The sequence below is a fragment of the Pelophylax lessonae genome (assembly GCF_965119305.1).
Source record: "Pelophylax lessonae genome assembly, chromosome: 4".
In the NCBI taxonomy this organism is placed as follows: Eukaryota; Metazoa; Chordata; class Amphibia; order Anura; family Ranidae; genus Pelophylax; species Pelophylax lessonae.
In genome coordinates this window covers 451,612,067-451,639,664 of record NC_138771.1, presented here as the reverse complement: position 1 = coordinate 451,639,664, position 27,598 = coordinate 451,612,067, and the positions used below count along the sequence as shown (strand labels likewise).

General features: G+C 41.0%; 1 protein-coding gene across 3 annotated transcripts in view; it reads left to right on the top strand.

The window, feature by feature from the left end:
• The window catches only part of CAMK2A (calcium/calmodulin dependent protein kinase II alpha), a 382,548-nt gene that overhangs the window by 265,776 nt on the left and 89,174 nt on the right, over positions 1–27,598 (top strand). For all 3 annotated transcript variants that reach the window (XM_082256095.1, XM_082256096.1, XM_082256094.1), the window contains 3 exons: positions 3–57; positions 6,969–7,034; positions 8,319–8,391. In XM_082256095.1, the coding sequence (XP_082112221.1) occupies positions 3–57; positions 6,969–7,034; positions 8,319–8,391 (194 nt within the window). The remainder of the gene's footprint in view (positions 1–2; positions 58–6,968; positions 7,035–8,318; positions 8,392–27,598) is intronic.

Genomic DNA, 27,598 nt, shown 5'->3' with positions numbered 1-27,598 from the left:
AGTAAGGTTGCATGACAGTATTTCAGAAGAAGGACACCACTACCTTATATTTGATCTGTAAGTAGCTTATACAGTAAATGTTATAAATATACTGTATAAAAGTGTTCTAGATTTTTTCCATTCTCATGTTGGCATATTACATTTTTATGGTAAATTGGGAAAAAAAGCTTATTTTTGTTCTGTTAATTTAGTCCTTTGATTGTTCTTCCCACATTTTTACTTTCTGAATTCCTGTTCTTGCAATTTGTATAAAATATAATTTTATGACCAAGAGAGATTTACTAGCTGTATACACCCCCAAAAATTAAATCTATTGAAAAATAAAGTTTTTACAAATTACATTTAAAAAAATAGTTACCCTGGACTGGGAGGCATGGGTGTTGGCATCATGCCTCCCAGGTGGTAAGCTGGGGGCTTGAAATCCCTTACTGAAGCACATTTGTAGGAGAATGATCCATGCCCAGAATTTTGGGGAGGCACAGTCATGATATGAATGCCTTCTATATACATACATTTGGACAAGGCAATCACCACAGATTTTGTTACATTACTGAGATTTGTCTTTAAAAGCTTTCATTTTTTTTTTTTTAATTTATGATGCTCAAATGCTCCTTTGAATTAGGATATGTTGGTCCTCCCAAGGATACTTGGTTAAAGATGATAACTTGCTAACTTTCTTCCTAATACCATATAACCCCCCATATAATCCCCTCTCCTAACTTTGGCTATTAGAGCTTATGAGAGAAAACAACTTTAATACGTTTTCGAGAATTTGTCTTTCTGGATCACAATGGAAAATGAAAAGTTTTCAAAAATGCTAGTCTGCCATTTCACATGTAATTTAGGAAAATTGAGGGTATTCAAATATATACTACACAATATATACTGTATATTTAAACCACTTAGAGAGATAGTTTTTCCCCCTTAAACCTTTTACTGTCAGGTACATACAGAATTTAGACCTATAGCACTGCTTGCAGCTGGCCAGGTCCTTATGCCGTACAGCCCCCGTTTCTCCCTCTTCCCTCTCCTATAAGCTCATGGTCAAATGACCATAAATATATAACAGAATTGTTCAGCAGAGTTATTACCCTAAAATGCGACTGCATCCCCCCCATTCTGCAGCTTCCCTGTCCCCAGCCTCTCCACCTCTTGCCTGCTTTCTTTCACCTAAGACTACTCCCCCCACTCTCCTTTCCTATCCCCTTCATTCCCCTTCTTCACCCCAGCACTGATTCCCCCCCCCCCCCACCTGCACCCAATCTGATCTCCCCCCACCCGCCACGCAAACCCAATCCCTGCAGCTACCTGGAAGCCGGCATCCCTCCTCTGCCACTCCATAGTTGCCAACATTTGAGAAAAATTTCCAGGGACACTTTGCAGCACAGCTATTAATTACTTTCCACACCTACCTCCCTGAAGCTCCACCCACTCCGCATAGTTAATCTCCGCCTACTTATCATCAGATTATAGGGTCTACTCAATCAAGAGAGAATTACAGGAAATTGAAAAGGGAATTTCAAAAACAATTCCCTGCAATTCTAATGTGTCAAATGTGCTCAGGTGTGACCATACAAAAAATGTAATATGTAAATATAAATAAGTTGCAAGGGACAATGTAAATTACCCGGGACAAGCTCCTATTTGCCGGGACTGTCCCTGCAACAACAGGACAGTTGGCAAGTATGCCACTCCCGCCGTCTTCAGGTGCTGCAGGGGCTTAGAGGGGATCTCAGCATGTCCCCCCTGCCAGGCCGATTCCCCCCCTGTACCCGCCACCGCACCCCCGATCCATCTATCCCTCCGGCGGCATCTCTCCTTTTCCCTCCCACCGCCTGCAGCTGCTGACCGACACTCCGGTGAGCTGTCAGGTTTAACAGGGGGAGGGGGCGGGGAGCAGATGAAGTGGGGGCTTGGTAAGCATGTGTTTACCAACCTCCTCCCTGTAGTACAGTGGACTGAGGCAGCCAACGCTACCGATGACTCCTATGTCCACTGACAGCTGATCAACTAATCAAGGTAAACTGAGAGTTTACTATGTCAAACTGTCAGTTTATGAATACATAAGGAGTCTCTATACAGACTCCTTACTTTATGCATGTAATGTGGTGCAGAAATGAAAAAAAAAACACATTTTTGCTTGCACATGATTGGATGGTGGAAGTCAGCAGAGCTTCTGCTCATTTTCTAATCTCTGGAGCAACTGCTCTTGCAGAGTGAAACTGCACTTTGCAAAGTGCACAGTCTATTTGCCTTTAGTAAATACACCCCTATCTGTCACCAGCCTTTAGTGGATTTTTCATAGGAGTTTTTTAGAAAACACTTAAAGTGTTTGTCACCCCCAGCATTTCATATTTCTGATATGTGTCTGTTGTACCATGTACTTGTATGAAAATGTATCCTGTTCTTTTTGGATTTCTTTCTTTGTGTAAAATACCTGCTGATCCTGCCAGCCCCCCTGCATTCCTATTTGAAACTGATTACGTAAAACTGAGCACATCTTTCCCATTGTAGTCAGATTTCTTGCTGTGCTGGGAGAACAGCCTGCCTGTCCTCCAATGGTCAGACTTGTGCTGACATAACCCTTGCCCAGCTCTTCATGGGTAAGATCACTGTATTTCTACTTCTCTGGCCTCCTGCTGACACGCTCCCCTGTAGTCTCCACCCCCTCCTCTTATGCAGCTGAGAAGAGAGATGATGTGATCACTTATCAAAAAAGAAAAAAAAAGCTTTTATGATTTTTTTTTTATACATATATAAATATACTGCTACCCCTAGAGGAGCTGCTGAATTATTATGTGATTTCTCTGTACACCTGAAGATGACACACCTCTCTCACTCAGCACTTACTGACACACCTTGAGGTATTTTAAAGAATTTCAATAGGCTAAGCATAGCCTAAAAGAAAAGAGGCTTAGCAAGTGTCCTTTTTACAAACAACCAAGAAGACAATAATGTTACTCTGAAAGATATGTTTAAACACCTGCAGTATTCTAACAGTAATTAATAGGACTGAACTGCATTTACCTAACAACAGTATATAAAGACAGTCCTAACTTGCTATGACAGTCCCTGTTATATCACACTTGCCAGAAAATAATGAAAAAAGAAATCACTGGACGGCAATACAAGCACAGCAGTTCCCAGCAACCGACAACAGATTAGCTTGTGCAATGTTAGTCTATTACTAGACCCAGGGTACCCTATCGTGGGTCTCCAGACAGGTGCTCTGACAGGGATAGGTATCCAAATCACACCTCCCAGGAAGAAAGTCCTTTTCTCTGAGTCAAGCTCTTGCAAGATGAGTCTTCTCTGAGCTCCTGATTGTGGTCAGATATGGCAGGGTTCTGCTCAGACCAAAAGGTCTCCTTTTCTAACCCCTTGCTAGCTTTAAAGCTGTCCTCTCCTTTCCTCTCAGCAGCCTGCAGACACACGTCTCCTTGCTTTTTTGCATCAGCCAATCACCATCCTCCAGGAACAGTCCAGCCCCAGCCAAGATGGCTGCCCCCTGCACTAAACACTCCATAGATGAGCATTGCGAAGGGGTCTCCTTAAAGATGGCTGGTGCACTGCAATAATGAATATTCAGTTTAGCCTCGTGCACACTGCAAATAATAATACAGCAGCAAAAAAGGAAAAAGTTCTGTAGCAGTTATCAGCTAAAGTCCAGTCTACATGCACAAATGTTGCCTTCCTTTTCTATTTTAAACAGAACAGGGTTTTTTTTTTTTACTAGGTGAGAGTTTACATATACGTTAAAGCCTAAATTAACCTTTTTAATTTGTTATGGAAAAAAGGCAGTCCTATTTATTACTGTATATGCAGCCATATACAATAATAAATATGCTTGTTTTTTTATATATACCGTATATATTTTTTTTGCTACAAAGTGCTGCAGCAAGGGTTAAAATACCCTGTGCTGAAAGAACCGCTGCTCTTACACACAACGCTGCAACCTTCAACAATCAGACTCCCTAATCCCTCTTACTTTAACCACTTGCCGACCAGCCACCACCTATATACGGCGGCAGGTCGGCAGGTTCCCGCGAATCGCCGTTCCTGGGGGCGTGCGCACGCCCATTCGCCAGCGAGGAAGCTGAGGCACCCACGATCGCTCCCCGTGGAGAGATAACGGCGGTCTGCTGTTGTAAACACAGCAGACTGTTGTTCTCTCAGTAATCATCATAGGGCTCCTGTGTTCCTCCTATTTAGGAACCCAGGTCCCTGTGATAATTCCATAAGCCCATCCCCTCCGCAGTTAGAAAACACCCCCTAGGCATACATTTAACACTTCGATCGCCCCTGGGTTAACCCCTTCCCTGCCAGTGTTATTAGTACAGTAGAAAATGAAATGAAAGGGGTTACTATTTAATCAGATAATTGCCCTACAATGCCAGCAATGTTTGTGTGAGCCAACATAGCCTAACCATATAAGCAAAGAAAATATCCCGTATAGCTCACGGGAAAAAGAGGCATATAAAGTTAGCTCAAAAAAAAGGCAGAGGGAAAAATATTTAGTCTCACAACTGTGATATGATAAATGATGTTCAAATTTATTTTGCACGGGAATTTCATTTAATTACATGCAAATTCCGGTACAAAATAAATTTGAACACTGTTTATCATATCACAGTTATGATACTAAATATTTTTCCCTCTGCCTTATTTTTGAGCTAACTTTATAGACTCTTTTTCCTATAAGGCTATACGACCTATATTTTTGCTTATTAGTACAGTAACAGTGCATATTTTTAGCACTGATTACTGTAGTAATGTCACTGGTCTCTGTGTTTTTTTTTTCTCCACAGGTTGATGGATTTACTTCAATTTATTATTACTGCCTTCTCCTGATGTAGTATGCACTCAGTACTTTTGTAGAAGCAGCCATGGTTGTGTGTTTTGTTGGGTTTTTGATACTAGTTTTTTATGTTTTGTTTCTGGTTGTTTTTCTCTTTTGAGCCAGGGTATGCCCATTGGCTCTGTTTTTGTACTCTTCTTAAAAAACAATAAAAAGAATTTTCAAAAAAAGAAAAGTGTCAAAAATGTCAGTTAGGGGTCTGATTTGTCTGCCGCAATGTCGCAGTCTTGCTAAAAATTTCCGATCACTATTACTAGTAGAAAAAAATTAAATAAATAAAAATGACATAAATCTTTCCACTAGTTTGTAGACGTGATAACTTTTGCAGAACTAGTCTAAATAGGCTTATTGGGATTTTTCTTGCTAAAAATATGTAGTGGAATACAAATTGGCCTAAAAGGATGATTTTTCATTTTGTTTATTGGGAGTGTTATATAGCAAAAAGAGAAAAATATATATATATATTTTTTTTTATTTGCAGAATTGTTGCTCTTTTTTTGTTTATGGCACAAAAAATAAAAATTGCAGAGGTGATCAAAAACCACCAAAAGAAAGCTCCATTTGTGGGAAAAAAAGGACATCAATTTAATTTGGGTACAGCATCGCACGACCGCGCAATTGTCAGTTAAAGTAACGTAGTGGCGTATCGCAAAAAATGGCCTGGTCATTAAGGGGGGAAATCTTCCGGTCCAGAAGTGGTTAATTAACAGTGCCTATGCTCCCTGAGCAGTGTTGCCGATTGGAGCAGTCTGCAGGGGGAATATGTTGGACCAAAGGATACCTGGGTTGCTGTGTTCCGTGTGAGAGAACAGTCCACCTCTCTAGCATGCTGCCATTACAGAGTGTTTAACCACTTGCCGATCGCCGCACGACTATTTACTGCGGCGGTCAGCCCCTCACAGGCAAAGCGACGTAGGGCTACGTCGCTAGCCTGTGAGGCTCTAGGAACCGAGCGAGCGCCGCCAGAGGCGTGCTCCAGCTCGGTCACGGATCCCCCTATGCGTGTGCCTAGCGGACCCGATGTCCGCCGAACACTTGCGATCGCCCGTTACACCGGGAGAAAGGCAGGCGGCTAATGTAAACACAGCCGCCTGTCATTCTCCCCTGTGTAAGAATGGAGATCACACGGTTCTGCTATGTAGGACCGTTGATCTCTGTTCTTACACAGTAGCCACATCCAATCACAGTTAGAATCACGCCCCTAGGGACACACTTAACCCCTCCCTCTCAAAAAAGTTAACCCCTTCACTGCCAGTGTCATTTTTACAGTAACAGTGCATATGTATAGCACTGATTACTGTAGTAATGTCACTGGTGACCCCAAAAGTGTCAAAAATGTCAGTCAAGGGTCCGATCTGTCTGCTGCAATGTCGCAGTCCCGCAAAAAAAATCGCAGATCAAAATACGCTTTTTGCGATTTTTTTTTACCGAACATATGTAGCATAAAACAAATTGGCCTAAAATGTTAAAACATTTTGATTTTTACATTTTTTGGGGGGGAATTTCATATAAAAAAATGAAAAATATTGTTATTTTTGCAAAATTGAGGCTCTTTTTTTGTTTATAGCGCATGATAAAAAAATCGCACAGGTGATCAAATACCACCAAAAGAAAGCTCTGTTTGTGGGAAAAAAAGGACGTCAAATTTGTTTAGGTACAGCATCGCACGGCCACGCAATTGTCCGTTAAAGTCATGCAGTGCCGAATCGCAAAATAGGCCCTGGTCAGGAAGGGGGTAAAATTTTCCCGGGGCTTAAGTGGTTAAACCCTTACTACAACATTTTGAAAAAAAAAATAAAAATACAGACAAGCATATTTATTACTGTATATGCAGCCAGTCTGAATTACAACAATAACTAAGAGAGGGGAAACAGGTACAGTAATATATCTCATAGTACACGGAGGCAGGAAGTGGAAGGAAAGTTCCCCACTGGTGACACAAATGACAAAGAAAAAAAACAACCAATAATCTCACTTTTTTTTTTTTTTTTTAAAGAAAACAGAATAGAAGGTTCTTTTTTCATGTACTTGTATATATAGAGGTCTAGTGTGTCTACCCAGCACAATGTGTTATCATGGCTGACCTCACATGCACTGTCTCTGTCTGCAGGGTCACTGGAGGAGAGCTCTTCGAGGATATCGTTGCCAGGGAATATTACAGTGAAGCAGATGCCAGGTCAGTAAACTCTGCAAATAACAAAGGTCAGCACTTATATTAATATTTTTTTTTTTTTCTTGAAAGCAGAAGTCTGACACAGCAGCGTAAGGCATCTTTGAAACAAAGCCTAAATTGAATAGTACTCCCAGATTAAAAGTCTAATTGTCAGCTACATATAATAATATATACAGTGTCATCAATGAGAAAACAGATCTGTAATTCTGCCCTTTGTTCATCTCGTATTGTCATTCTAAGGTTTCCAGGGTTAAAAACTAGACAAAATGCATTGGCCGAAGTCAAAGATAAAATAAATACTTGATTTGTCTTACTTTCTATTTTTTTTTTTTTTATTTATGTATTTATTTTCTAGTTATTTAACGTATTAAACTAATTAAAATGATGTGATATATAAAATTATTAATAAATACTTTTTGAAGAAGTATGGTGTGCCACTGACAGGGATTTGTAACCTTTTTACAATTACAGACCCCTATTGGATTGCTAAATAGGTCTTCATACCACCTTTTCCAAACTGTTAAAATTATTATCATTTATAAGCAGTCCTAATGTGTACCAGTATGAGTTTAAAAGTGATCAATAGCTTGGTTTTACTGTACATATGAATAGCTAGGATAAGGACAGCTAAAAGATAATCATCAAGTGATCAAGGGTTATTGATACTACATTGGTCAATGTCATCCACTTTATCACTACAGCACCAACTGAATAAAGAAGGTCCATTGACTTTATGGTGTGTGATTGGAATCATGGGATTGGTTTCATAAATCATTTTTTTAACTGCATAAAGTTCAAAGGGGCTTTTGGTAGGAATGGCTTTGCATGTCATTGTATGACAATGCACCTGCAGTATAAAAAAAAAAAATGCAGGTCGTGTAGGTTTGAAATCAGCTTTACCTTTAATTAATTTTGAGTCACAGGTTTGTAGATAAGGTGAGTCAGAAAAAAGTCAAAAGCCCTCATCTGCCTGCTTTCAGGTCAATGACTGTATTGAACCAAGAGGGTCAGCATGATAGTCAAGCAGCCAAACTTTTTAGGAAACCTCATTAGTGCCAGTCTTCACCTTTCTTTAATAACAGGTGTACTTTTGTAAAACATAAGATCCATTTTAATGTGCACAAAACCATGTCCCTTCAAGTTCTATTTAGGACAGGTCCAATGAACTGGAATAGGGTTATTTACAAAATGCTTGCTATGTGCAGTATATAGTTATACAAGTTTCTTGTTTCTTGCTATTTTTTACTATTGTTTTTTTGTAAGCATGTTTTTTTTTTTCCTTTTCAGTCATTGTATTCAACAGATCCTAGAAGCAGTACTCCATTGTCACCAGATGGGGGTGGTACACAGGGACCTGAAGGTGAGAAAAAGAAAATATGGAGTCGAAGGCTAAAGCTATATGGTTGCGCTCAGCCATGCTACTAAAAAATCATTGGTTATTATTCCCTAGGAAAAGCAACTGATAACAAAACAAATTAAAAAATAGGCTCTCTATGGTGTAAGTTTTATTAATTGCAACCACATGTAGCTTGAAGTAGCAATTATGTGCTTTAGCACATGCTTCTACATACTTCTGCAGCACACTCCATTGGAAGCCATTTTGATTCAGATGTTTAGAAAGCAGTCCCTACTCTTAGCTATTAATGACTAGTGCAGGGATCCTCAAACTACGGCCCTCCAGCTGTTGCAGAACTACACATCCCACGAGGCATTGTAAAACTCTGACTTTCACAGCCATGACTAGGCATGTGGGAATTGTAGTTCCTGAACAACTGGAGGGCCATAGTTTGAAGACCCCTGGACTAGTGACTTCACTAGTAAGATTGGACTACTAGAAATCACCATGCAGCTCTAGCCTTAGAGCAAACCTTTATTTTGCTGATCTATCGTTTTTTTACAGGGTTGCTATGTTGTGGAGCTGTTATGTATTGATCACAGACACTTGAAAGCACCTCACCAAGTGGGGTATTTATTGGAGGGTATAGCAACAGAAAACGGTATGCTTCCAACTAGCTAGGACAGCAAATTAAAAGCTTCCCTGCCGGACCAACGTTCAACCAGCTCAGGAGTTTTGGGGAGTAATCAATACTAATAAGCAAATTTCTAAAAATCTTCTGCTGTTTGTTGAACTCAAGACCATAATTTTGCCACTGCTACTTTTTTTTTCATTTGAGAAGCTCTGTGAATTCTAGTTTCAAAGAACTACAGAGATTGCCAACTTTCTAACTACAAAAATATCTAAAGCCAACATTTTTTTTTTGTTTGTTTTGGACGGAGTAGGGAATGGTTGAAACCTTTTCTATTTTTGTTTATTTTCCACTGTCTATGTCTTCTAGTGAGATTTCTCTTTACTTTCTGTCCCAGGGACTTAACAGGAAGTGAGAGGAGAAATCTGTCCAAAATGACGGGAAATCCCCTGTAAGAGAGGTGTCACTGGATCACGTGTGCCCATTGGGTTCATAGCTTCAAGTGTTTATTAAAAAGCATTTGCAAGATTGGATAGGCCCCTTTCACACGGCTTTCTGATCAGGTCCGCCTATCGGTTTTTCAGGAGGACTTAATCGGACCCTCTATTTACCCCTATGGGGCAGTGGATGTCAGCGCTGACACCTGCTGCTATACGATTCGATCCTGTTTGTGAAATCCAGATGGATAGTAACCCTATTTTCCATCCGTCTGGCGGATTGGATGGAATCAGATGAAAACAGACAGATGGTCTGTTTTCATCTGTTCTCCCCATAGAGGAAAGCGGGGCTCTGACAGGTTCGTCTCTGCACAGTGAGCCGAGATGGACCTGTCGTCCACCTGCTCAGTGGGGATCAGCAGATCCATCCCCCACTGAGCAAAGCGGAATCCGCCGGATGAAAGGACCTCTACAATTAAATTATATTTGCATGTGACAAAAATTGAAACTCAAATCTAATGTCAAAGGAAGTGAGTCTCATGTGATGAACAGTTCATTTATGACATCCCAAATAGTTCCAAACGCGAAAACCCCACTGTATATAGACTACCAACATGTGCATCAAATATGGATGTAGGTAACAAGCCAGCAGGCGAATCACCTAGATGTGCCTCCACCAAAAGGTAAAAAATGCCTTCTTACCAGAAATAATGGAATCTCTTAATATGGAAATCATGTACTCCTTTTCCTCCTCTCTGAGTGATCTTGCAATTAATGGTGGAATTGCTGCCAAACTATTTGTAATTCTGTGTAAAGCCTTGTGATCCAGGCTCCCCTGCCAAAGCCAGGTTGGTGAACCTCACTGATCTTCACTAAAGATAAAGAAAACATACCCACTCCTCCTTCACCGCCAAAATGGGCAGCTGCAGAATCACAGTGAACACCGTAGAAAAGGTATCCCCTTAACCCTTACCTCTTCTATGGTGTTCACTGTGTTCCTGCGCTGCCCATCTTGGTGGTGAAGGAGGAGGTGATGGGTTTTCCTTAACTGCAGTGGAGATCTGTGAAGTCACCAACCAGTCTTTGGCAGGGGAGCCTGGATCACAAGGCTGGCTGAACAGAATTACAAATCGTTTCACCATTAATTGTAAGATCGCTCTAACCAGAGAGGAGTAAAAGGATTTCCATATTAAGAGATATTTATCCACACAGTGCTTTTGACTCTTTTTATTAAAAGTCTGTTATTTCTGGTAAGACGGCATTTTTACCTTTGGTGGAGGCACACCTGGGTGATTCACCTGTTGGCTTGTTACCTACATCCATATTTGATGCACATGTTGGAAGTCTACAGTATATACAGTGGAGTTTTCACGTTTGGAACTTTTTTTGGGATATCATAAATGGACTGTTCATCACACGGGACTCTCTTTCTTTAACAGATTAGATTTGCTTTTCAATTTTTGTCACATTGCAATATAATTTGATTGTTAGAGCGACAAATCCAATCTTGCACATGATATTTTACAATTTTATCCAATTCTTTTTTTTTTTTTTTTTTGCCAGCAGCTTATTTGATCTACCAGCTCAATATTGTTTTATTTTTTTTCTGAAAAGCATTAACTGATTACTGTTCTCACCAGTTTAACTTGTTTCCTTGATGCTCTAAAGTAGAAAATGGGAGGTTTAGCTTAAAGCGGAGTTCCGCCTCCCCCTCCCTCTCCCCCTCCAAAAATGAAAAGTCAGCAGCTACCCATACTGTAGCTACTGACTTTTAATATTAGGACACTTACCTGTCCTGGAGTCCAGCAATGTCAGCACCACAGCCGATGTTTCCATTGGCTGTCAGGAGCCCGTCAGTGAAGCCTTGCGGCTTCACGGGCGAGTCCCTACTGCGCATGCGCATTCCTACTGGCTCAGCGGTGGAGGAGGGAGAAGGGGGCCTAGCTTCTGAGGGACGGCGCCACGGCGCCGTATCCCAGAAGTGGCGAAGGGTACCTGTCAAAAACAGGTACCCGTTCCCACCTTCCCCCTGAAAGGTGGCAAATGTGGCATCGGAGTGGGGGGGGGGGAGGAAACAAAAGACCGGAAGTTCCACTTTTGGGTGGAACTCTGCTTTAAGTGATAGGGGACTAAAAATGCATACAAAATAGAATAAAATGTAGAGGACTGTGTGTAACTTTCTTTACTGTAGTCCTCATTAGCACTTTGGTTACAATCTACAGCTGTAGTTTAGAATTAATTTGTTACGGAGTTATAGAGTATGTATAGCCCTGATAGTTTGTTTTTTACAGTTTTAGTTTGGGGAAGAATAGGAATCCCTGTCAAGTGTTTATCGCTATCTGTGTCCCCACTGCAGATTATCATTTAAGAATTGATCAGGATCAGCTGCGTGTACTGAGTGCAACTCTGTTATGTTAAATTACGGGGTAGTCTACCTAGTCACAAAAGGCTATTTTTCAGTTCAATTTTTCTTGCAAATGAAACACAAAAGGCACCAGAGATACAAAGTAAGAATAATTAACGTGCAGGAGCACTGTGTTCTAGCCGAACAATAAAGTAACACATTTTCTTCAATCAGAAAGATTATATCCAGTTACACAAGAAACTGCTTTCACACTCCTCCATTGTAAAAGAAGTGAAAGAACTCTGTATTAATAGCTTGTCTCCTGCCAAGCTTTTCAGTGTATTGTTGTATGACGCTGGCATTAGCGGCACAATCCGTACCAATGACACAGCGGCTTGACATGCAAAAAAGAAAAAAAAAAGTTTCTAAATGGCAATTTTAAAAAAATGAGTTGACAGCTAGCTGTTTTTTGGCATGTTTTACTAAATGAAACACATTCCGTTGTGGTCTTCTACCAATGTGAAGCAGTGGGAGGTTGTACTGAGCCAAACAGAATTAGGACCTTTGTGTGGCCACTCTTCCTAAGTCATTGGCATTTAGACTTTGGACTGACAGGGCCAATGGCATGCATCCTTTTTAAGTTCAGCTGACACTAATGAATAAGTGGAAGTCTAGGCAAGACACAGACTGGAAATGGACTCTAACAAACTAAATTATGAGGTGGGAAAAGACACAAATTGTGTTCATTAAGCAGCAAAGTGAAAGGCACAATGTTGCATGTGTCCAGCAGCAATCACCTCAGGTGATCACCTCAGGCTGGCTGTGCAGACTGCCACAAATAGCTGTGGCCGCCGGCAACCTGTCATTATAGGGAAGTGAGTCGCCCCCTGGGTTTACTATGCAGTAGGGCAGCTGCTTGGCACAGGTCCTGGAAGCTAGCAACAATTACTGTAGTAGCGGTATTTCCGCCTTCCACAGGGATCAGTTAGGCATGGCACAAGCATAATTATATTGGTTCAAACTGGACCAATGCAAATATGCAAAAGAAAGCCATGGATAAACTTCAGCTTTAAGATAACAAAATAAGGCCCCTTTCAAACGGGCTTTCCGATCAGGTCTGCCTGTCAGTTTTGGAGCAGCGGATGTCAGCGCCGACATGACCGCTGACTCCCGCTGCTATCCGATCCTGTCTGTGAAATCCAGATGGATGGAAACCCTATTTTCCATCTGTCTGGAGGATTGGATAGGATCGGATGAAAATGGACAGGCGGTCCCAGAGAGGAGAACGAGAATCTGACAGGTCCGTCTCAGCACAGTGAGCAGAGACGTACCTGTTATCTGCCTTCTCAGTGGGGATCGGAGAACTGACCCCCCGCTGAGTAAAATGGAGTCCGCTGGGCGGAAAGGCCGTGTGAAAGGACCCTTAGGCTCGGTTCACATTAGAACGATGGCAGACATTGCATGTGATTCAGGGGGCACTGCTCTGAAAATCACATGAGATGTCTGTGCAATGTGAATTCAGCCATACAGATAGGCTGAATTTTTTTTTGGGTCCACAGCAGAATCGGATCGCATGGTGGATCACACTTATGCGATCCGATTAATGTCTGAATGTCAGTTCGCACTGCGATATGTTAACTGATCTGGGGGTGTCGTTAACTTTGAATTGACACCCCCAGCGATGCGGGAACCCACAGTAGATTCGCAGGGTTCCCGCATTGCATAAGTGTGAACCGGGACTAAGGGATATATAGTGTTCAGCATAAATGAGTACACCCCAACAGATTTCTCAGAAAACCTTTACTTTCCTTTCAGAATCAGCATTTTCTATGGAACACTATACTACAAAATACTCCCACAAATGCAGGCCATTGATTGCAACCAAGATTTGTTAATTTGCACAAACAAAAAAGTATTTTTCCTAACAAATTCACTCAAGACCTTGTTGGAATAATGAATACACCCCAAAGAAGGTCTTAGGAGCAAAGCTAAATTATTAGACAACAAAATCTTAATAAACAAGAATTCAACTACAGGTGAGTCTAAATATTCATTAAACAGGTGTCCAGCAGACAGTTGATTTATTATAAAAGGGGTTTACTTAACAAAGAAAACCTCTTCCAATTCATGCTGTCAGCAATGGAACCACATGGAAGAGAAATGTCAAAGGCCTGAGAAAGAAAATAATTTCTTTACACAAGAACTGTGAAGGCTACAAGAAGATCAGCAAAGGCCGTCCACTGAAATTAACACCTTGACAGGAGTGTCTTCTGATAAGAAGGGTTGAAGAAAATTGCCATGCATGTTCCCTGCAGTTAGCTAAAGAAGTAGAAAGCCAAACTGGGGTGACTGTTTCTTGTGACACAATGCAGCGTACACTGCAGAGGAATGGCCGGCATGGGTGATGTCAATGAAGGAAGCCTCTCCTAAAGCCCATGCACAAAAAAGCCCGCCTAGAATTTGCCAAGGCCATGCTGAAAAAGAAGACTACTGGGACTCTGTACTCTGGAGTGCGTAGACCAAGATAAATGTTTTTGGAAATGATGGCTTCAAAACTGTATGACGTTGCAAAGGTGAGGAGTACAAGATGTATGGTGCCTACAGTGAAACATAGTGGTGGCAATGTCCTTTTGTGGGGCTGCATGAGTGCTGCTGGTGTCGGGGAGCTGCATTTCAATAATAGTATCAGGAATTCACAGATGTATTGTTCTATATTGAAAGAGAAGATGCTATCCCGTGCCCTTGGTCGTTGTGCACTTTTCCAACATGGCAATGATCCAAAAAACACATCTAAGGCCACTGTGGATTTTCTTAAGGAAGAACAGGGTGAAAGTGATTCAGTGGCCAAGTACTGTGTGTCTCGTGATCTGAACGCAATCGAACACCTATGGGAAATTATGAGGAGACAAGTTGAGCATTAAGCCCCGTACACACATACCGATCGGCCGTCTTTTGTCCAGGGCTGTCGTGTCTGTTGAAAACTGCAAAAGACTGCACACGAATTTTGTAAAGAGAGGAACGCCAAGCCTAACTAGCCAATGTACCCAGCAAGCTTACACCACATCCCTATTTAGACATAGAAAAGGAAGGAGGACGGTATCACATGCCCTACGGGCTCTAAATAAGCCCCAGAGAGACCGTGGTGGGTGGGTGCGAACCAAAAGTGGGATTTTGAAGGTGAAGCTTGCTGGGATATATAGTAGATAAATAATAATGAGACAGAATAAAATACCAAGATTTTATTACAATATTTGTAAAAACAATCACAAACAGTGATATTAATTCAGTGCATAAAGATACATAGTATACAAGGAACCATAGTTGTGTGGTTAGGGCCACTTATGTCCGACATGTTTCGCCAGCAGGCTTCCTCTGGGACATTGTAAGCTGGTGACCTCAACTCAGGTTCTAAATATAGATAACATACAATAGGTTTAGATATAGAAATTTAATTACATTCAACCACTTTTGATGTAAAAATATTAGGGCTCACCAATGGTTGTATCTAGAGCATATATGTCCCAGCAAGCTTCACCTTCAAAATCCCACTTTTGGTTCACACCCACCCACCACGGTCTCTCTGGGGCTTATTTAGAGCCCGTAGGGCATGTGATACCGTCCTCCTTCCTTTTCTATGCACACAAATTTTGTCGGCCAACAACAGCCGACTGCAGAAGTGATGTCATCTAACTCGTGCACAGGAACCACCACCAACATCGGGTGCAGCACTGATAGAAATAACCAAAACAAATCAAAGTGCATATATAGCGCAATAATAAATTATATTTATATGGCAAACAAAAGCATTGGTACAATTGATATAAGGTGCAGTAATGGAATAACTGATCAATGAAAATTCACAAATAAATCCCAAAAAAGTCCAAAGTAAGTCCAAAGTGCAATGTGAAAAGCAGAATCTTCAATCGTTATTTCATGTGAATTTTCAAACTCATGCACAGGAACCACTACCAACATCAGGGGGGCTTACCAGATAGAACTGACTCAATTAAGCTTATGAGTCAGAAACAGCATATTTAGATGGATAATCAACCAAAGGACATCTGGATAGACTTCCGCCACTCCAACAGCATCAACAGATTATTCCACTTTGACACAGATTATTTCCAATGATGGACCATCCAGTTAAAATTAGAGCCACAAGTTCTTCTCCACATGTTCTCAATAAAAAGGGAGAGCTCCACATACTGTAAAACCATAAAGAATTTCTCATTTATTTAAAAATCAGAAACACAATGTAGATGAGTAAAAAGTGCTTTCAAATAGAACATCCTAGGATCAAACACGAAGCAGTGGCAACATCGCAGTAGACCCAGGTCGCAGCAGATGCAGTGACCACATAGTTGCCACTGCATCATATTTGATCCTAGGATGTTCTATTTGAAGCGCTTTTTTTTTTTTTTTTTTTGCGCTTTTTACTCATCTACATGTGTGTTTTTAATTTTTATATAAATGAGAAATTCTTTATGGTTTTACACTATTTGGAGCTCTCTCTTTCACTGAGAACATGTGGAGAAGAACTTGTGGCTCTAATTTTAACTGGATGGTTCATCATTGGAAATAATCTGTATCAAAGTGGAATAATCTGCTGATGCCGTTGGAGTGGTGGAAGTCTATCCAGATGTCCTTTGGTTGATTATCCATCTAAATATGCTGTTTCTGACTCACTAGGCATAAGCTAAATTGAGTCCATTCTATCTGGTAACCCCCCCCCCCCCCCCCCCGATGTTGGTGGTGGTTCCTGTGCACGAGTTAGAAAATTCACATGAAATAACGATTGAAGATTCTGCTTTGCACATTGCACTTTGGACTTACTTTGGACTTTCTTTGGATTTATTTATTAATTTTCATTGATCAGTTATTCCATTACTGCACTTTATATCAATTCTATTGGACACATCACAATTTATTTGTATTGTACCAATGTCTATGTTTTATAATTTATATAGATACAATTTATTATTGCACTATATAGGCACTTTAATTAATTTAGTTTTTTTTTCTATCAGCGCTGCACTTTATACATTTTTATTATATGGGAATGTTTGACAATTCTTCCAGAATCACATTTGTGGATGAGAAGGCCTGGCTCGAACTCTCCGCTCTAATTCATCCTAAAGGTGTTCTATCGTGTTGAGGTCAGGACTCTGTGCAGGTCAGTCAAGTTCCTCGCTCATCCATGTCTTTATGGACCTTTCTTTGTGCACTGTATCAAATCATTTGGTGGAGGGGGAGATTATGGTGTGGGGTTGTTTTTCCAGGGGTTGGGCTTGGCCCCTTAGTTCCAGTGAAGGGAACTCTTAAGGCATCAGCATACCAAGACAATTTGGACAATTTTATGCCCCCAACCTTATGGGAACAGTTTGGGGATGGCCCCTTCCTGTTCCAACATGACTGCACACCAATGCACAAAGCAAAAATAAAGACATAAATGAGTGAGTTTGGGGTGGAGGAACTTGACTGATCTGACCTCAACCCGATAGAACACCTATTTTTATTTTTTCTACAATTCGTAGAAAAAAAAAAAGCATACTTTTTTTCTACTTTGATCAGCGATACTGTGGTTAAAAAAAAGAAAAATAATGACTAGAATTATAATTATGGTACAAATTAACAAAGTTTTTTATTTTTTTTTATTTTTGGGTTTTCTTTATGCAACACAAACAAAGATAAAAAAAATTCAGCAGGAAAATAATACGTAAGGGGATAAAGAAAAAGTTAATTAGGAGTGATTAGAGCAAATTAAAGGTTAATTAGGAAACAAATATTTCTTGTCAGTGCTACAGGTGGAAGGACTTGCAGTGCTGTGGGTCCACGTAGTGTCCCAGAGGCAGCTCCTCCTCTCTTTTGCAACCAAATGTAGGACAATCACCACAGGAGGCCTGGACACCACCTCGGCCTTGCTGTCCACTTCAGATCGGGGACAATCAAACTGAAAAATAGCAAAAATAGGAGGTGCATTACCTTAAGACCTTTTATTTATAAATAATACAAATTCCAATGTACTCGCAAAGATACAGGATAAAATGCACAATCCAGTCCAATCCCAGCGCTATACACGTCTTCATCCATAGGGACATACTGTAGCTTACCAATTTAAAGGGCTGTACCAGAACTGTTTCTTTAGAACTAACCAGTCCCACCACACTGTCATCTATAAATATTGGGACATACATAGCCCAAAGTACAACAAGAGAAACAACAAAGGGGTAATGGCGCAAACAGATAACCAGTAATGCTCAGGCAGTCCTTACTGGGATGGGGGGAGTTAGGAGATTCAAATAAGGTTCCAACGAGAGGTCTGTACACTGAGGTGGCTTCTGGCAGTGGAGAGAGAAGCGGCTCTGTCATCAAAACACAAGGGAAGAGAACCACAAGCGCCAATCTAAGTGTAGTATAAAAACACTTTAATGCAAGGTAAAAGCAATGTTACTCACAAGAGTAGCGTGTAAACAGGCATGAATCATAAATAGGAGTCCTAGGCATCAGACATCTAGGGGGTCCCTTTGGAGGATCCGTAGGCTGCCGAAGCTCCGATTGTCCGCATGTCCGAGGGCCGTGACATCACTTCCTGAATGCCGAGTTGCAGGCTAACAGCGACACGTGAAGGCCTGAAGAAGGAGTGCATGCTCCGCAACGCGTTGCTGTTAGTCTGCAGCTCAGCATCCAGGAAGTGACGTCACGGCCCTCAGACATGCGGACGATCGGAGCTTCGGCAACCTACAGATCAGGACAGCCTCCTGCCAGCACACAGGAGACCTCCGTTCCTCAGCACAAGCTGTGTCCGGTACCAGAGGGACCCCCTAGATGTCTGATGCCCAGGACCTTCCTATTTATGATTCATGCCTGTTTACATGCTACTCTTGTGAGTAACATTGCTTTTACCTTGCATTAAAGTGTTTTTATACTACACTTAGATTGGCGCTTGTGGTTCTTTCCCCTTGTGCAAAGTACAACAAGACCCACCCCTACAAAGGGGGGGTAATGAGGGTAAGACCCACTCGATAAACATTAACTCCTGCAGGGACAATAACTCTAACCACAGCAAACATAGAAACCATAGTTACAATATATATATATATATATATATATATATATATATATATGTGAAAATAAAGAGTAACTGCTCGTTTAGTTGCTTCTTTGTATTTTTATTTTTTTATTACCGGCTTCTGTGGAATGATCCTGCTGGAAAACCAGCATTTTATTAGCGTGTGCAGCCAATGACTACATCGGTGATCAGTGCATTCTGATGGGAGGGAGTCCTTACTGTCAGAGTACATTTGCACAGCAGGGGAGATCCCTGGATCCGCATCACTTTTGTGGATCCAGGAATCTGTTAAAAACTCAGTGTGTATACCCACCTTAACACTCCAAACATTCTTAGAGAAGAGTAGACTACATGGTTGGCCTCATCAGACTGCTGCTGCTCCTTCTCTGTCCTATCACAGGCTCAGAAGAATCTATAACAGGCTGTATTGATACATTTTCAGTGCAGTCTAAAAGAAGGCCCCAGACCTGGCAGTGCCACCTAGGAGGAATGTGCAGATCATGAAAATTAAAATTAAAACTTCTTTTGATGGGGTTAACACATATGTATTTGAAATACTCATTTAGCTGGTTCACACAATGCTAAAAATCAGCCACTTTTGTAGAATAAATGAATCGCTAGATGGTACTGTTTTGTTGCTGTTTTTAGATGACATTTGAAGTTACCTCACAAGCTCTCATTGATATTCATAAAAGCAAGTATGCAAAAATATATGGACTCGGCACAGAATAATTTATCACCATATGTTTTATTGAGCATTTATAGAGCAATAAACACTGACTATAGATAGAGCACCATTTCCTTATCAACTCTTAAAAATATCTGGTAATATATTCTGTCTATTTAAAGGTAGCCAAATCTTGTTTTTTACTGCATGTGGAATGTTCTACAGTGTGTAAGAAATTAGCAGAACCAGATTGTTATTGTATTTACAGATTTACTCTTTTGTACCTTTTAGCTCCAGTTTTCCTGGGTTTCTTCCAGCATCTCTATATGAATGGAGTATTTATGCTGCCCCGTGCTTGTGCGTGTTTTCTGTAATAACTCTGAACATGTTCTCTAAAACTTGCAATGCCTTCTATCGACTGATGTGAATGTATAATACATGTGTTAAGCTCTGCGTAAAATGATGGTGCCTTATAAATACCTTAACCACTTGCCAACCGAGCGTCCGCCGCAGATTTACTGCGGCAGGCTGGCTCGGCTGCGCGAAACGACATAGCCCTACGTCGGTGGCGCGTGTGGTGCTGGGTTGTGCGCTCCCGCTCCTGCCCCCACTAGCCAGCGGGGATGTCGATCCACGGGACCAGCGGCTGCGATTGCGTGAGTCGCTCACCGCTGAGAGAGAAGGACAGTCAGCTGTTTTAAACACAGCTGACTATTCTTCTCTCTAAAATGATCACAGAGCGCCTGGGATCCATATATATATATAGGATCACAGGTCTATATGATCATTTCACAAGCCCATCCCCCATACAGTTAGTAAACACTCCCCTAGGCTCACACTTAACCCTTTGATTACCCCTAGGTTAACCCCTTCCCTGCCACAGTCATTATTACAGTAACAGTGCATATTTTTAGCACTGATTACTTTAGTAATGTAACTGGTCCCCCCAAAAGTGTCAACAATGTCAGTTAGGGGTCCGATCTGTCCGCCACAATGTCGCAGTACCACTAAAAATCGCAGATTGCCACGATTACTAGTAAAAATAAATAAATAATTAAAAATGACATAAATCTTTCCGTTCGTTTGTAGATGCAATAGCTTTTGCGCAAATCAATCAAAATATGCTTATTGCGATTTTTTTTTTTTTACCAAAAATATGTAGCAGAATACAAATTGGCCTAAAGGGATGAAAAATTTAGATTTTTTCCAGAATTGTCGTTCTTTTTTATGTTTATAGTGCAAACAATAAAAATCGCACAGGTGATCAAATACCACCAAAAAAAAGCTCTATTTTTGGGAAAAAAAGGAAATCAATTTTATTTTGGTACAGTGTTGCACGTCCGCGCAATTTTATGGTTAAACTAATGCAGTATTGTATTGCAAAAAATGGCCTGGTCATTAAGGGGACAAATCCTTCTGGTCCAGAATTGGTTACAGTAAGACTATGGGAAACATTTATTTATTTTTTTCATTTTAGAGTAAGGGAGGGTTATAAGTATAACCCCAGTCAAATTTTTTTTTGCCATCTGTGTCCAATTGTGGAGATTTCCCTTTACTTCCTGTCCCATAGCCATACAGGAAGTGAGAGGAAATCCCTGCAAATTAAGGGAATTCCTTGGGAATCCTCAGATCACCAGAACTAGTGTCCCCATTGGAAAATTTTTCCTCTCTATTACTTTTCTGGGGACAACCCAAAATGTGTTTTTTTTTTTTTTTTTTACTTTAACTTTCAATGATAATGGTAAACAGGACAAATAGAGATGGTGATTCTCCTTAACAGGGATACAGACAGCAAAAAAAATTGACAGGTGTTCTAATCCCTCTCCACTCTATCCAAAACTAAAAAAAAAGATTTGCCTTTAGTTATACTTTAAATAAATACATAAAGATAAATCATATTAGTAGGTTAATTTACTTCCATACAAAATTGGCCAATGGCTGCATGACTGGGATTAAACCTCTCAAGAATAGAGATTGATAGGGTTAAAGTGGTTGTAAACCCTTACATATACCCAATGAAGTGACTAGCCCCAGGTGATACACAGAGAGGAAACAAATCCTCCTTCATAAAGTGTACCTGTTTATCTGCACCCCCTCTCTCCTCTACAGCCTTCCAAAACACACAGCTCAAAGGTTATTTCTTAACTGAAGAATGCAGGGGCAGAGATCTGAGGCTACACAAGACATAGTACAGAGCAGGGAGCTGAGTGTGATCTGACAACTGAGTGGAGGTAATAGGCACCCCCCCCCCCCACACACACACACACACAGTCTCATAGAGGAAACATGTACAGCTAAGGCTGACAAGTGCATGCTGTGTGCTGGAGAAGGGGGGGGGGGGGAGCGGACCATCTCTTGGGATTCAGTGGTGTCAGCATAACTTGTCAGAAGTGACTCATGCAGATAGCAGAGGGACAAGAGAACGGACAGAAATCACAATAGTTGCTTTGGATTGAGGCAAGTACACATTATAGAGGGATCTGCTCTGTTCATTTTTAATTTCAGAGGTTTACAATCACTTGCAGTGAACATGTCAGTCCATCAAAATGTATTTCAATTAAAAGTGGAGTCTACTGCGCTAGTTCACCCACTGTAATGGCGCCTTGACTAGCTCTCTCTCCGTATTAAAGGTTTGGATAATCTTTCTCACTATGGGGTCCTCTATAATATAAAACCAAATAACAGTGAAACTGTCCAAAAAAGGACATAAAAGCTGTAGGTGGACTAACCCTTGATCCCTACAGTAGGGATGTGTTAAGGCCTATGTCAGGTTTGTGATGCTATCTTTGTCCCTGCTGGGTAGATTCACCCTCTCTTTTTATCCTGGTGACCATTGTCTCCGGGACAGAGAGTAATTAGAAATCCAAGATTTTCAAGTTCACCAGAACAGGTGATGAGTGTGGATGAGGTTTGGTTTTGCCGATATTATGAGTTTACATGCAACATGTGCACAAATTCTTTGTAACCATATTACATTAACTGGCCTTTGAATTTAGATCAGCTGGCTTAGAAGGGCCAATACAGGGACTTTTGGATATGTTATCCTCTCATTATAAAAGAGGTCACAGAAGCCATACTGACTATGTGCTTTAGCTGTGATAAGGAGGGCATAGGGAGTGATGTTGTTTACACACTGCATAGGCAGAGACTGGTGTAGGGCACAGGAAGGTTTATTAAAGTAGAAGTAAAAACTTACGGAATGCAATGTAGGTAGAACATTTCTGTGTATCTTAGGCTGGCCATAGACAAGTATTTTTCTTTTATTCAACCTGCTGGATGGTTCAAGTTGATATATCAACTTGTGTACAACCAGGCTGCCCATACATGGACTTAAATTGTGCCAGTCCCCACTGAAGACCATGTATGGCTGGCTTTAGAGAAATGGGAGGTTGAGGGGTTTCATTTTTTTATCCTTTATTATATGTTAATGCTGCTAATGTCCTGAAGATTCCTTACAACGTGTCCCTATCTACATACACTACAATTATGCCAGGCTGCACAATTCCTTATTACTGCTGCCTGCAGTCATTTTTTTTTTTTCACTGGCCTTTTTTTAAATACATTTAGATATCTATAAATCTAAAAATATGACTACAGCACACAAAGGGAAAAAGAGCAGCCAAGACTGTAAAAGGTAATTCCTTGAAATATCAACAAACACTGCAACAAAAAACTCAGTCAGTGTCAAAAAGTATCAAAGCAACAAAATGTACCATTATAAACATCTATGACAGAGAATTCACCCTCTTAAAATGTTCAGTGTCGTAAAATCCACAGAGCATGCAGAGGATGAGGGTAAACTTATCATTCACCTAATCATTGGACTGTGTCTGATATCCTGCCGGTGAAGGCCTCTTGACCCTGTAGGAAAAGAGAGCCTTGACTGATGGGGGCATGGCCAGGAGTTGGGACTAGCAGGAGGCTGTATGGGACAAAAGGATTGGACGGAGCCTTTGGTATGGGGCTGGGCCTGAGCTCAGTTAAGAGGACCTTCCCAGGGAATTCTGGGTCTTTTAAGAAGAATTGCGGTGAAGAGCTGAGCCATGTTTTTTGGTTGGTCTGTCACAGCTTTTGTGATGGTTTTTAACCTTGCCAGCAGCTAAAGTTCCGGTAATGGGTTATGCCCTTGTTTGTAAATTGGGGCGAGGCTGTCTGTCAGGCACTGATGGTAAGGACAGACCCTTCCCCTTACCCCTTTTTGGAAGTTAAGTTAATGACTAAGAGTGCTCACTTTACAACTGTGACTGGCACTGGTCTAGACGTGTACTGGTTTGGTACTGGAAACGAAATAAAAGCTGTGGCCTTGCCCTTTGCAACTTAATTGTGGTAAGCGTGTTTTTTTATATGGGGAGGGGGCAAGGGGGTGTTTGTTACTGCGTTAACTTTGTTTCTGGGCCTATGCGCCTCAGCAGTCATGGTCTAGCTAGCTATAAAATATCCCTTGAGTAGGAAAACACCTATCGCTCCCACAAAGTTTAACTGCTTAATTTCTGCAAATATTTTCAATTAAAGGTCACATATATATCCACAAAGTGAAATGTTATGGATACCAAATGACTGCAAAAATATAATTAAAATAGGTAGGAGAAAAAAAAAAAAAAAAGAAAATAAGAAAAAAAATCTATTTATTAAAATAAAAATGAAAAGTAAAAATTAGGAGATATATCAAAAATACATATTAAATACTACAGTGGGTACAGAAAGTATTCAGACCCCCTTAAATTTTTCACTCTTTGTTATATTGCAGCCATTTGCTAAAATCATTTAAGTTCATTCTTCTTCCTCATGAATGTACACATAGCACCCCACACTGACAGAAAAACACAGAATTGTTGACATTGTTGCAGATTTATTAAAAAAGAAAAACTGAAATATCACATGGTCCTAAGTATTCAGACCCTTTGCTCAGTATTTAGTAGAAGCCCCCTTTTGATCTAATACAGCCAGGAGTCTTTTTGGGAAAGATGCAACAAGTCTTTCACACCGGGATTTGGGGATCCTCTGCCATTCCTCCTTGCAGATCCTCTCCAGTTCTGGCAGGTTGGATGGTAAACGTTGGTGGACAGCCATTTTTAGGTCTCTCCAGAGATGCTCAATTGGGTTTAAGTCAGGGCTCTGGCTGGGCCATTCAAGTACAGTCACGGAGTTGTTGTGAAGCCACTCCTTCGTTATTTTAGCTGTGTGCTTAGGGTCATTGTCTTGTTGGAAGGTAAACCTTCGGCCCAGTCTGAGGTCCAGAGCACTCTGGAGAAGGTTTTTGTCCAGGATATCCCTGTACTTGGCCGCATTCATCTTTCCCTCGATTGCAACCAGTCGTCCTGTCCCTGCAGCTGAAAAACACCCCCACAGCATGATGCTGCCACCACCATGCTTCACTGTTGGGACTGTATTGGACAGGTGATGAGCAGTGCCTGGTTTTCTCCACACATACCGCTTAGAATTAAGGCCAAAATGTTCTATTTTGGTCTCATCAGACCAGAGAATCTTATTTCTCACCATCTTGGAGTCCTTCAGGTGTTTTTTTAGCAAACTCCATGCTGGCTTTCATGTGTCTTACACTAAGGAGAGGCTTCCGTCGGGCCACTCTGCTATAAAGCCCTAACTGGTGGAGGGCTGCAGTGATGGTTGACTTTCTACAACTTTCTCCCATCTCCTGACTGCATCTCTGGAGCTCAGCCACAGTGATCTTTGGGTTCTTCTTTACCTCTCTCACCAAGGCTCTTCTCCCCCGATAGCTCAGTTTGGCCGGACGGCCAGCTCTAGGAAGGGTTCTGGTCGTCCCAAACGTCTTCCATTTGAGGATTATGGAGGCCACTGTGCTCTTAGGAACCTTAAGAGCAGCAGAAATCTTTTTGTAACCTTGGCCAGATCTGTGCCTTGCCACAATTCTGTCTCTGAGCTCTTCAGGCAGTTCCTTTGACCTCATGATTCTCATTGTCTCTGACATGCATTGTGATCAGGAAGGTCTTATATAGACAGGTGTGTGGCTTTCCTAATCAAGTCCAATCAGTATAATCAAACACAGCTGGACTCAAATGAAGGTGTAGAACCATCTTAAGGATGATCAGAAGAAATGGAAAGCACCTGAGTTAAATATATGAGTGTCACAGCAAAGGGTCTGAATACTTAGGACCATGTGATATTTCAGTTTTTCTTTTTTAATAAATCTGCAACAATGTCAACAATTCTGTGTTTTCCTGTCAGTATGGGGTGCTATGTGTACATTCATGAGGAAGAAGAATGAACTTAAATTATTTTAGCAAATGGCTGCAATATAACAAAGAGTGAAAAATGTAAGGGGGTCTGAATACTTTCCGTACCCACTGTATATATGTTCTTCAAAATGTTTCCGCAAATTTTATTTCAATTGATTAATTAAAAGCGAACAGTTCAAGGACATTGTTGAGGCCTGCAGTGGTACTAACGTATCTAATTCAAAAATCCACTTGTCGCCTCTTCAGTCTCTCTTAATGCTTTTGATTTTCCCAGAAGGATGTTCCTTTCATGCTCTTACTGTGATGCTGCTTAAAGTGTTTCAAAAGGGGGTGCTTGTCACTGCCTTTTAACATATTGCAGAAGTGCTCTTTTTTAATAATTCTCAATTGTTGTTTTGTTCTTCCAACTTATAACTTATTTCAAAGGACACTTATTGCAAAATGACACCTTTAGCATTGCAAGTTAAGAATTTGTTGAGCTTATATGTCTTTTATTTCTGAGGGGATATAAACTCCTTCCGATTTCTCACTTTTGTGGTGTTTTTACATGCAATACAGGTGTGGCATTTTACCAATCCTTTTAGATTTTCTGTATGTTTCTATATCTTCAGGCTCTTTTAGTTCTGAGCTGTTGATGCAATTTCTAAAGCAAGGTTTGTGGCTTTTTTTAAATGTAAATTGAAGGACTTAAAGTATAACTAAAGGCAAAACTTTTTATTTTAGTTTTGGATAGAGTGGAAAGTGATTAATATCCATGTCAGTTTTTTTGCAGTCTGTGCCCTCGGGAGATTCATCCTCTCTATTTGTCCTGTTTACCATTATCATTGAAGGTGAAAGTAAAAGAAAATCCCACATTTTCAGTTGTCCCCAAAAAAGTAATAGAGGGGAAATCTTCCAATGGGGACACTAGTTCTGGTGACCTGGTGGTCCCAAAGAGATTCCCTTAATATGCAGCAATTTCCTCTCACTTCCTGTTTTGGATATGGTACAGTAAGTGAAGGTAAAAATAAACCTTACAAGGGTTATAACTAGTGATCGACCGATATCAGTTTTTCGTTGCCGATACCGATATTTTAGCCAAAGCATATCGGTATCGCCCGATATTGGACAATATTTTTGTACATTTAAAAAAACATTTTATTTTTTTGACAGGTACTTTTGTGGAGGGATCTGGGGGTCTAAAAGACCCCAACCCCCTCCTCTGCACTTACAAGCATTCAAATCGCCATGTTTGACTGCTTTGAATGCTGTAATTTTTTTTAATCTAGCGCCAGACAATAAACAAAAGTGATGTCACTCAGGACATCACGTCCGGGTTTTTGCATGAGCCGAATGCGGCTTTGATCGGGTCTTCGGCGGCCATGCAGGCTGGTTGCCCCGGTCTCCCGGTGGGACGGGAGACACGGGCGAGCCATGGAAGGTGGCAGGAAGGGGGGACATCCCCTCCCGCTCCTTGCAATGACAGCCAAGCGGCTTCTCAGCCGCATCAGTTGTCATTACAAGACAGCCGACCGTCAGCCGTGGACGCCGGTACCGGGGTGATGCCTCTAGCTGCAGGCATTACTCCGGTACAAGCACTTTCCCGAAATATCGGCAATATCGGTCACCTTGGTGGCCAATTCTGGTATATTGGGGAAAGTGCATATCGGCCCTCGATATATCCTTTGCCGATAATCGGTTGATCCCTAGTTATAACCTTCCCTTACTCTATCTAAAAGGAAAAAAAAATGTTTTTGCCTATAGTTTTACTGTGAATGTAAATTAAGGACTCAAGTATTTTGCCCTCTCTTAAGCCAGGTACACATGGGTCGAATGTCAGGTTAAAAAAAAAACTGGCCGACATTAGGTACGTGTGTTGGCGTGCATGG